General features: G+C 43.6%; 1 protein-coding gene across 1 annotated transcript in view; it reads left to right on the top strand.

Moving 5' to 3' along the window:
• Nucleotides 1-2,212: 2,212 nt before the first annotated feature.
• Nucleotides 2,213-12,398, top strand: part of LOC308585146 (cytochrome P450 2J2-like) — a 32,424-nt gene continuing 22,238 nt past the window's right edge. The window contains exons 1-2 of the mRNA XM_081190740.1: nucleotides 2,213-2,410; nucleotides 6,919-7,081. Coding sequence (XP_081046866.1) covers nucleotides 2,243-2,410; nucleotides 6,919-7,081 — 331 coding nt within the window. The 5' untranslated portion in view covers nucleotides 2,213-2,242. The remainder of the gene's footprint in view (nucleotides 2,411-6,918; nucleotides 7,082-12,398) is intronic.

Raw genomic sequence — 12,398 nt, 5'->3', positions numbered from 1 at the left:
ACTTGTTCCAGGAGGGGTCCTCTGATTGTGCCCAGTTTTGGAATGATGCCTGGGAGCTGGGAAAATATTTTGAGCCATAGTTTTCTTTCACATTTTCAGCTAGGGATAATTCAGAGAATCCAATCATTGTGAGATTCCAGAAAAGCGATGGACACCTTTCTTCTTCGTAATGAGAAACTAATATGCTAGCCCTGAAGAATAGTGCAGATCATGTTTTTTAAAGTGCTAATCCAAAGCACAAACGGTGTGACCAAGCTTCCTCATGGTAATGGCAGCATTTCTGCTATCTTTCCTTTAGCTTTGTGAAATGCTCCCATGGCTCATGAAACATCTCCCAGGGCCCCACAAGAAGGCCTTGTCCTGCTCAGAGATGGTGCTTTCATTTGCAAAGGAGGAGATAGAGAAGCATAAGGAGAATCAGTCTGTGCATGATCCACAAGATCTCATTGATTTCTATCTGCTTCAGATGGAGAAAGTAAGTATCTGCTTTGAAGCTGAATACTGCTCATCCAAGGAATCATTACATTCCCTGTTATAAGTGAATACTAATCTCTTGCCTGGAAACCAGCATCTTTTTTCCTGAATCTCAGTTGAAAATGGCATTGAGTTCCCCCCAAATATTTCTCAAAGTCAATTTAGTTGCTAAAGTGGGTTGACATCCATCCGTAAGCATCTATAGAAATGGCTAGGAAATGTGAGCTTAAAGGACTGGAAACTGAAGTGTGCTAAGGGGTCTTGCTTTGGAGCATTCCTTCTGTACATAAATTATTTTGGATTGATGTTCATCTGACATTCAAATGTGGACTGAAAAAACAGAAAATCCTAAACAAAATGCTCTTAAACTAGAGTATGACTTCAAATTCCTGTCTCATCCATCTTCACATACTAGAAAGGCCAAAATATATTTTCATCCTTCCCTCTTTGAACAATGCTTATCATGATGACAAATGAATGGTTAAATATGTTTAGTGTTAAGTACCATATTTCACCATAATTGTCACATTTTTATGCCAATTATTCTTTTCAAAAAAGGGGGGGGTGCGACGATTATTGGTGAAAAACCAAAGCATGACCATTAATCGAGGAAACAGTGTGTATGAAGAAACATAATTATGTTTATATTGCTTATTACTTGTTACTAACTGTTTTTGGTGTGATTAGGATGCACAGAATTTGTGTGAACAGGTACAGGAAGGATAATAGGTAGTCTGAATTGGGGCAAGGCATTCTCATGCACGCTTACTGTGACCATTATGTGGTGAATGCTTTGGGAATGATTTGAAAAAAGGAGCTCAACTATTATATGGTGGTGACCATTAGGCAGTGAAATATGTAGCACACATTTTGAATATCTGCTGCCAGAGTTTCCGTTGGATCCCTCTCTTCATGCCAGTATTGGGTTATTATGCCAACTCACAGATCCTGAAATCTAGCACCAGCAGCTACTGCGATAGACAGAGGAGAGTGTGTGTGGGTTTCTTATCATAACCAGCTATGAAGCAGAGGGCCGGTCCACCCACAAGGCAGGCTGTGACAGCTGCCTTGGGCAGTGGAATGCCAACAGGAGGCATCTCTGGGGGTGTGCTGCCTTGCCATCTGAAGAATTAGACGAGCGACCACAGACTCCTTTCCTCATGACTATGAGAAAACATTTAAAGGGCTGTCCAGAACAAAGGTTCTCTATTATTGTTCCACTCAAGAGGAAATGGGTTACATAGGAGCGAAGAACTAGGGGCTGAGGTCCCTTCAGTGCCCCTATAAAATATGTGAAGGGGCCTGGCTCCGCCAAAGTTCATGGCAATTGCCATTCTAATGGAGGACGTGAGCCACATTATGTGATTGATTATGTGAGGTGGGGCTCACTTGCCCCCTTTCTCATATTTTATTCAAGTTGGCACCCCTGATGAATTGCAACTAGCAAGTGCTCTGTGGAAGTAGCAATTGTACTGCACTGTGGTTCGATTCAACTGCAGGTAGAAGTTTGTTGGCTTTGGCAATTGTAATGCATTTACTATCCTGGCCCTCATTGCTGGATAAATAAGAGCTTGAACTCAGAGTTCTTTCTGAAGGCTTTGACGCCTACATCAGATTGGTACCTTCCCAAGGCACAGGTTACAAGGAGTAGCAATTCCATAAGAGGGAAAGATACCCATATTAAATACCAGATGACTCTTGGGGTACTGGAAGTAGATCACAGTTTCTTGGGAGAAAAATTTAAGGAGAAAGAGACAGCAAGAGAAGGATGGAGGTATGGGCACTTTTGATTGCTCTGCTGGTGCCTCTTCTGATTCTGCACTACCTGAAACAGCTCTGGTCAAGCAGGCATTATCCTCCAGGACTTCTCCAGCTTCCTCTCATTGGAGCCATATGGAGGTTTGGATTCAAGATGGATGAAAATACTCTCATTCAGGTACTTATTGCTTAGTAATAACTCAGTCTGATGCCAACAATTCTTTTATCTCTTTCCCCCAACAATTGTGATATTTCAGCTTCAACAATAGAATGGGTTAAAATGGTAAATGCCATAAGCCTCCGTTGTCAGAAGCTGTAAGCAAGACAAATAATAGTAATAATGTAAATAGTATTATTATTAATATTGCAAAGCACAAAAACATATAAAAGTTGAAAATACGCATTAAAACCTACAGATCAAAAATATTTATTTTATACTGTTAAACTGAGGAAGGAGGAGAGAACACCCTCAAAGGAAGAATGCTTTATGAAAATCTTGGAATATGCAGAGATGGCAAAAATTGATAAAAGATACAAATTTAGAATCTTTTAAAGAAGATTAGAAAACCTTTCCAGTCTATATAAAAAGTTATTTCCCATATGCAAAGACCACAGTGGGGTTTAAACTGTAAGAAAACAGCAGAATATATTAAGAAACATGTTAGAGAGGATCAAATTAGATAAGATGGAACTTTAAAATGCAATAGTATGTAATTCGAGTTATAAACATTGATATTGGGTGAGTGGGAAATCACTTGTTTTGTTGAATTGGAATATAGTGGTACCTTGGGTTAAGTACTTAATTTGTTCCGGAGGTCCGTTCTTTTTTTTTTTTTTAAGAATTTTTATTAAATTTCCAGTTAACAAACCAATCATATCACATTAATTCCAAATTATACCAATACATAATAAACTCCAAATATTTAGCGGAATTTAAATTTTTCGTTGGGGGTACCCATGCTTTGAGTTCAGAAAGGGTCCAATCATCTCATATTTCTGCTGCTTTGATGTTCACAAGTCCCATCTTTCCATCTCTTTGTTGTTATCCTTTACAAATCCCGTCTTCCAATCTTCTTGCTGTTATCATTTTTCTTCTTAATAACCTCTGAGTTATCTCCACAAGCGAGTTGAAGCAAACATTATTATAGTCCTGTGTGGATTTTCACGCAGATCCAAAAGTCCTATTCAAACGGCAGGCGCCATTTCAGCAGTTCCCATAAAATACAGTCTAAGCGTCTGCTCATTAACTTTCGCAGACCAGTTGCTCCATAAATCAGCCTTTCCAGGAGAGTTCTTGCCAAATCAAACGTAGAATTCAGATATGATAACAGAACAGTGGCTCCCTCCCCCTTTGACTGTAAATCTTGCAACAAAGTCAGTCTCATCATGGCGGTTCCCAATTAGAACTGCGTCATCCAAAAGCCGTTTGTTACCTTTCCAGATCTTCCACGAAACAGAGCCTTTAGTTGATAATTTCATTTCCACACAGTTTATTTTCCCATCTTACTTGCTGTCAGTCATGTGGCGGTTCTTCTTGGGGAGGGGTTGTTAGGTAAATCATATTGAAAAAGTGAAAAGTTGCCCCCCCTTTCCGATCCGTTTCAACATACCGACATAGTTGTGATTCTTTGATGTAGTCTTCTGTTCAGTCCAACCCGTCACTCAGCTTCTCAGTGGTCGATTTAATTAGCAATCAGTACACCCTTTCCTTCGCTTGAAACATGTGCATTTACTCTTCTCCAATTACTTATCTTGAGCAATGCAACTAGGATCACAATCAGAAGTAGCGTCCAGGAGATCCAAAAACTCCTCCCCCTGCGCCCCCACCCCCCTTCTTTCGAACTCGGGGGTGATTTATTGGCAACTGCGGATGAGGCAGCATTTTCCTATCCCCTGGGAAAACTCGGGAGGCTAATTTACTCCCATCATTAGCCTCTTAACCTGTCCGTTCTTACCCTGAAACTGTTCTTAACCTGAAGCACCACTTTAGCTAATGGGGCCTACTGCTGCTGCCGCGCCGCCAGAGCATGATTTCTGTTCACATCCTGAAGCAAAGTTCTTAACCCGAGGTACTATTTCTAGGTTAGCAGAGTCTGTAACCTGAAGCGTATGTAACCTGAAGTGCATGTAACCCGAGGTACCACTGTATAATTGTTGAGTAACAAATGTAACTTTCTATATGGAAAATTTCTATATTCCAATTGTTTTGTCAATTGGAACATTATTATTATTATTATTAACCACCCAATAATAAGCCCCCACAGAAAAAAATCAGATTTTAAAAGGGCATAGGATGTCAATGAAATCAACCAAAGGCCTAGTTTAAAAGGAAGGTTTTGCCAGGTGAACTTCCCTGGTGAGAGCATTCCACAGATGGGGAGTCACTGCAGAGCAGGTCCATTCTTGTGTAGCCACCCTCTGGCCCTCTTATGGAGGAGGAACACAAGGAAGGGCCTCAGAAGATGATTTCAGGTCCGGGTAAGATTATATCGAAAGAGGTGGTCCTTGAGGTATTGTGGTTTTGAGCCATTTAAGGCTTTCTAGGTCAAAACCAGCACTTTGAATTGGGTCCAGAAACTAATTGGTAGCTGGTGCAGCCGGACCAGGAGCGATGTAATATGCTCTTGTTCCAGTGAGCAACCTGGCCACTGAATTCTGCACTAGCTGAAGTTTCCGAACTGTCTTCAGAGGCAACCCTATGTATAACACATTGCAAGTAATCTTACCTTGAGGTTACCAAGGTTAAGAAATGTAACTTTCTATATGAAAAAAGAATAAAATATTATTACAGAAAAAAGACAGACCACAGCATTCATTCACAGCAGCCTCTCAACAGGCACTAACCTCCATGCCCTATTCAATCTTTTTCACTCAAACCAGAAGCACTTATAAAAAACAAATTATAAACTAAAATACCAAAATCTTTTTAAAGGATCTCTGCGGTAAACTAGGGTTGCCATTTTTTAGGAAATTGTTGAGCTTTTTCCATTGGGTTGCCATACATCTCAGTGTTCCTGACATTTTGCTGATTCCTGTCAGGACATGTCAGGAATTTTCCTGATGTATGGCAATCTTACAGTAAGTGCTAATCTCCAGGTAATACTCTCTCCAAGATTACAACGGCAGGGCTGTGAAATCAGCTTCAGAGAGTCATTTAGAAAGCCGTGAAACTAATTTCACTTGGAAATGAAGTCTTGCTACCACTTACAAGTTGACCCATAGAAAATACAACGTTTTATGTTGCCTTGTGTTTTCCCCTGATTTCACATAGCTACCCATGCTGCCATTATCCTACTTTGTATGGTTTTGTGCTTTTCAGTATTAATCAGAATCTTGCCCCTTTATACTAGTTTTAATGTGTGTCGTTCATAGCTGCTGGTTGAAAGGCACATCTCCAAAACACATTGTGTAACACAAGAAGCTGAATTAATAAAACAGCTTATTACAGTATGTTCTTGATCTTGTCTTCCTTTTGTTCTATTGCATGTTGCAACATGGCCTAGAACAGGTATGTCCAACTTTCAAGAGACTGAGATCTGCTCCCACTATAAAAAAACTGGCAGTGATCTACTAAATTTGTTGAGCTTTTTTAGGGAGCCAAAGTTATTGAGCTTTCAGGAGGGTTCAGGGGCCCCCCAAGATCTACCACAGACACAGCACGATCTTCTAGTAGATCACGAACTACCTGTTGGACATCCCTGGCCTAGAATGCTGTGTACTTCTCCCCTTCCAACAGACGGAAGGGCAACAAGTTCAACTGGCAATGAAGCAGGAGCACATTAGCCTTTCTCGGCAGCAGCTCACGTGTAACTAGAGAAGACAAGAGACAAACAGAACAGGCACCTTTCCATTGCCTCCTCCGCAAGCATTAACTCTTTGTCAGACCATAGTTTAGTTTATTTGCTTGTTTCTTAAATACAATTCTGAGCCTTTTTTTCAGCAAAAACTCTTCAAAAAATACAAAATTACTCAACCATTGGATATGAACATATTAACTTTTAAAACATTGGAATTGGTAATATTCTCTAGCCCAGATATGTATCATCTGAATTCCTTGCCATATATTTGCATGGTGGTGATGCTCCTGCTGTAACCCACCATGGGTCTGAAACCTGACCCAGGACTCTAGCCCAGCCTATGCCAACCTGGTAGCCTCCAGATGTTTTGGACTACAATGCCCATCTGCCCCAACCACCGTGGCCAATAGTCAGGGATGGTGGGAGTGCTAGTTCAAAAGCATCTGGTGGGCTACAGGTTCCACATCCCTGCACACACAAAGATTGTGGCAAGATCATTTTCTGGCAATGACTTGTGCATCTTCTTGTCTGTCGCAGGAGGGCTGGTTACTATGAAGTGTCTCTGCTGCTCTGATCCTAGGCAGAGGCAACATGGCTAGGAGGGAGTAAAACAAATGGGTTGGAATTATGGGAGGGAGGGAGGGAGGGAGGAAGGAAGGAAGGAAGGAAGGAAGGAGGGAGGGAGGGAAGGAAGGAAGGAAGGAAGGAAGGAAGGAAGGAAGGAAGGAAGGGGAGGAGGAGGAAGAGGGGAAAAGATGATAGCAAGAGAACTGCACATAGTGAGAAACTGCAGAGGTGAGGGAGGATGACGTTCTCGTATTAAGTTGAAATATCCAACTGCATTTTTTGAACACATCATTCCTCTCTTCTCTTTTGACCCAAATGGTAGCTGGGAAAGCAACATGGAAATATTTACACCATATGGTTAGGACATCTACCCATTGTAGTACTGTCTGGATTCCAAGCAGTGAAAGAAGCGCTCATTGACCACTCTGAGGAATTAGATGAGCGACCAGAGACTCCTTTCCTTAGGACTCTGATAAAAGGGAAGGGTAAGTAGTGAAGAATAATAATTTCTTCTGGTATTTTCTGAAGATAAAACATTTAAGGGCTGTCCAGAAAAACAGAACAAAGGTTCTCTATTACTGCTGCACACAATGGGAAATGCATTACCTAGGAGCTAGGACCTAGGGGCTGAGGTCATTCAGAGTGGCTAGTCCTCATGCTATCAAATGACACGTTCATTTGGGTGCATGAAAACCTGGCTTCAGTATGTGTGAAGATGTGATTGATTATGACATCTCTAAGAAACACAACACACTGCTTCTCTCAACAAGCTCTTCCAACATGTTTTGGGCATGGACTCATGTGGTAAATATAACATGTGAACTTTGCAATCACATAGTTACTATCATCATTATAAATTATGAATTGCGTTTTGCATGTATGCCTCAAGGCAACTTACAGAGATATAAAAGCAGTTTAAACTATGAATAATCATAGTTTAGAGGTCCCTTGCCCTAAGTAAGTCAGATTATCCTCCACCAGGGCCAGGGCCTTCTCAGTGATGGCTCTGACCTGGTGGAATGCTCTGTTCCATGAGACCAGGGCCCTGCAGGATTTAACTTCCTTCCGCAGGGCCTGTAAGACAGAGCTATTCCGCCTGGCTTTCAATTTGAACTTAGCCTGATCTTTTATTCGCCTTACTCCCCTCCCCTCCCCTTTTTATGAAGATTACCCGCTCTGGGATCCCACAGCTAATTCTCCCCTGGTCTCCTCTCTGGCCCAAATAGGACTAATTTAGCCAGCTAGCCTTGGTGATCATCTAATGTTTATTGGCTGGATTGCCCCCCTAAATTGATTTTTGAATTCTGAATTTATTGTTATTCACGTTTTATATTGTATTTTATACTGGTTTTGGCTGCATCAATTAAGTGTTTTAAATTTGTTGTTAGCCGCCCTGAGCCCAGTTTTCTGAACTGGGAAGGGTGGGATATAAATAAAAAAATATTATTATTATTTGTTATAAAAGATTTTAAAACAGTACAAAAATCAACAACTAAAAATGGGTTAAAACAATAAAAGGTATACACCTATTGAAGTGACCTTTGTACACGACTGGGAAAGCTTGTTAGGGGGAAAATGTCTTCCTTTTTTTTTTTTGAAAATAGAGAGTCATATTCTGAATGCAGTTCCAAAGAACAGGGACATTCACTCTGAAAGACACAATGTGAATTACTGTGGGGCTGGCCTGCCCAATAATTCCCATCACTAACTCCACAGTTTATTACTGGTGCTAAGTGCTCCTCCAGAAAACATTTCAAGGTGGTTATATCCAACTCCATTGTCAATACTATTTATGCCTGCAAAGATTTTGAGGTGATCATATAGTTTCATTTCCATTCTGTCACATCCTTTAACTTTCTGCTGAAAACTACAAATGCACAAACTTAATTTTGTCCCACTTTCGTTGCAATGTAGATAGTTTCCGCAGACAGAAATAATGCAGTAGTGTTCAGGCACCATTGCAGAAGAATTAACAAAGCAGAATATATCCACCATTGATGCATTACATCTTGTCAAGAATATGGTGCAGAATTCACCCTCAGTAAAAATCCCAAACCTGTCTAGCTGGACCAGTAGAAGTAGTAACTGGTTGACACCACACAGTGTCAAAAAAACAGTGTCGAAAAATTGGCTGAATTGGGTTTGTTTGGTTTTCTTTACTTTTTTATTGAAACTTTTCAGCAACACTAACTAAACAAACAAACAAAAAAGTAAAAGAGAGAAAGAAATGCCAAGCCCTGTCTCAAAGGTAGATCTTATGGGCGAAGGGGATCGAGATATGGATATGCTCATACCCCTTCCAATCTGCGCCTCATCCCGAGGGACGAGGGTAGGGTTAGTAAGAATTACTCACTTCCGTCACTGGTGCTGTGCAATGCCAGGTCTATAGGCAACAAAACCGCCACCCTATGATATTTCTTTACCTCGCAGGGGGTCGACCTGGCTTGTGTGATGGAGACCTGGGTGCACAAAGGGGAAACAATTACCTTACGAGAGATGGCGCCCCCGGGTTTCTCCTTCCTCCACCAGTCACAGACTGTGGGCTGGGGGGGAGGGGTGGCATTATTAATCCGGGAAGATTGTCCTTTCAGGGCTCTACCATCGCCATTGATCCCCGGCACTGAATGTGTTGGCCTAGTGTGAGGCTCCGAGGAGATCTTGGCTGTATGTCTGGTGTACCGGCCACCTAGTGCACCAGCAGCCACCCTGTCAGGCCTACTGGAGGCGGTGGCCGGCTGGACATTGGAGTTCCCTAACCTATTGGTATTGAGGGACTTCAGCATCCATGCTGATCCCACTCCCTCCTCACAGGCTCTGGACCTGGTGTCTTCCATGGCGACACTAGGGCTCTCCCAGTTTGTTTCGGGCCCCACACATCAAGCAGGCCACACGCTGGATTTGATCTTGGGCGTAGGTATAGATGTGATCATGTCTCCTTTGATGAAGGTGCCATGGTCTGATCACTATGCTCTGAAAGCCAGGATTGACTTTCCAGCCCCACTCTGCTTAGGTGGCGAGCCGATTTGGGCTCGCCTGCAGAGGCTGATGGACCCTGATAGATTCGACCAAGCCTTGCGGGACCTTGCTCCCCCTGGCGACTCATTGACTGAGCTTGTTGAGGGCTGGAATATCCAGCTCCTAGCAGCCATCGATGAGATCGCACCTAAGTGCCCTCTGCGACCCTGTAGAAACCGGGCTCCCTGGTTTACCGAGGAGCTCCGGAAAATGAAGCGGGACCTCAGACGGCTAGAGTGAGTATGGCGGGGTGCCCGTGATGGAGCCTCAAGAACATCTTATAGGGCTTTTATGAAAACCTATGAGATGCCGGTGAAGGCTGCTAAGAAGTCTTACTTCTCGGCCTCCATTGCTTCTCGCCTGGCGCAATTATTTAGTATAATTAGGTCTTTAACGTCCCTTGAGGGACAGCCAAATTTAAATAACAATTTGACACACAGCTGAGAGGCATTTGCGAGCTTTTTGCAAGGAATTTGAAAGGTCTTGTTGCTCCGCCATGGCCTCCCTGCCAATTTGGATACAATAAAGGAACTGGAGGCCCCTCAACTGTCCTCGGGTCCAGTATTGGACCACTTCGACTGGATATCCCCAGCCGATGTGGACAGACTCCTCCGAGCTGGAAAGCCCACCACCTGTCCTCTCGACCCTTGCCCGTCTTGGCTGATTAGAGCGTGTCCAGATGAGCTGCGGGCCCTCCTAGGGGAGATCATCAATTTGTCCCTTGGCACCAGGACATTCCCAGGGGAACTGAAGGAGGCAGTGGTGCGCCCGCTCTTAAAGAAAACATCATTAGATTCCCTTATATCTAACCAATTACTGCCCAATTTTGAATCTTCCATTCCTGGGTAAGGTGATTGAGAGTGGTTGCTGAACAGCTTGGTGGTTTTCTGGATGAAACATCGGCTCTGGATCCATTCCAGTCCGGCTTCCGCACTGGTCATGGGACCGAGACGGCTCTGGTTGCCCTAACAGATGATCTTCGTAGACAGCTGGATCGAGGTGTGTCAGGGCTGCTGATTCTTCTAGATCTGTCAGCAACTTTTGACATGGTCAATCACGAACTTCTGGACCACCGCCTTGCCGACGTGGGGATCCAGGGCACAGTCCTTCAATGGCTGCGCTCATTTCTCTCTGGTCGGGGACAGAGGGTGGTGCTTGGGGGGGAATTGTCAGCGCGCCACTCCTTGGTGTGTGGAGTACCTCAGGGTGCGATACTCTCCCCGATGCTTTTCAACATCTTTATGTGCCCCCTCTCCTAGCTTGTCCAGAGTTTTGGGCTGGGTTGCCATCAGTATGCCGATGACACCCAACTCTATCTGTTGATGGATGGCCATCCTGACACGACCCCAGACACACTGACTAGATGTTTGGAAGCCGTGGTTGGATGGTTACGTGTAAGCCAGTTGAAGCTAAATCCTTCGAAGACAGAGATCCTGTGGCTGGGACAGAACGATATGGGATTGGGGGAGCAACTCCCATCTCTTGCGGGGGTGCAGTTAGTGCCAGCACCGTAGGTGAAGAGTTTGGGTGTAATCTTCGACACCTCCCTTTCCATGGAGGCGCAGATTGCAGCTATAACAAAGGTGGCATTTTTCCATCTCCGCCAAGCTAAGCAGTTGGCTCCTTACCTCTTTCGCCCTGACCTAGCCACTGTGATCCACATGACGGTCACTTCCAGACTGGATTATTGTAACTCTCTCTACGTGGGGCTGCCCTTGAGACTGACCCAGAAACTCCAGCGGGTGCAGAATGCTGCAGCGAGACTCCTTACGGGGTCCTCGCTGCGAGATCACATTCACCCATTGCTATACCAGCTGCACTGGCTCCCGGTGGGGTACAGGATTAGGTTTAAGGTGCTGGTTTTAACCTTTAAAGCCCTATATGGCCTAGGACCCTCGTACCTACGGGACCGCCTCTCCTGGTATGCCCCACAGAGAAACTTACGGTCTTCAAATAAAAACATCTTGAAGGTCCCAGGCCACAGAGAAGTTAGGCTGGCCTCAACTAGAGCCAGGGCTTTTTCGGCCATGGCTCCGATCTGGTGGAACGCTCTGTCACAAGAGACTAGGGCCCTGCGGGACTTGACATCTTTCCGCAGGGCCTGCAAGACAGAGCTGTTCCACCAGGCCTTTGGCCAGGGCACAGCCTGACTCCCTCTTTCAGCAATCTTCATGGAGCTCTGGCCCAATGGTTGCCAGTGGTTTGCTTTGAATTAATTTTATAATGAATGATTTTAGAGTGTTGTGTTGTACTGTTGTACTGTTTTATTGTTGTTAGCTGCCCTGAGCCCGGCTTCGGCTGGGGAGGGCGGGATATAAATAAAATTTATTATTATTATTATTATTATTATTATTATTATTATTATTATTATTATTATATCTTGTCTCACACAGAAGGGAGTGGACCCTCCCAGCCCTTTCTGTGTCCCTTGTTTGTATTTCACCATCTTCTCCTCTGAGTGACCCCACTGTTTCTTTGTTCTTCTTTTGCTACGAAAATACCCATAAAAGCCTTTTTTGTTGCTTTTAACCTCTCTAGCAAGCCTGAGTTCATTCTGTGCTTTAGCTTTTCTGACTTTGTGTCTACACGTGCTAGCTATTTGTTTGAATTCCTCTTTGGTGGTTTCCCCCCTTTTCTATTTTTTGTACACATCCTCTTTTAATCTTAACTCAGTTAAAACTTGTTTAGATAGAAACCCTGGCTTCTTTAGGCACCTTCCATGTTTCTGTCTCATTGGTATTGCCTGAAGTTGTGCTTTTACTATCTCCCTCTTAACAAACTCCCAGC

Source organism: Podarcis bocagei (assembly GCF_964188305.1).
Source record: "Podarcis bocagei genome assembly, chromosome: 4".
Lineage (NCBI taxonomy): Eukaryota > Metazoa > Chordata > Lepidosauria > Squamata > Lacertidae > Podarcis > Podarcis bocagei.
The sequence above is the reverse complement of the archived record's forward strand: the minus strand, read 5'-3'. Positions and strand labels throughout refer to the sequence as shown.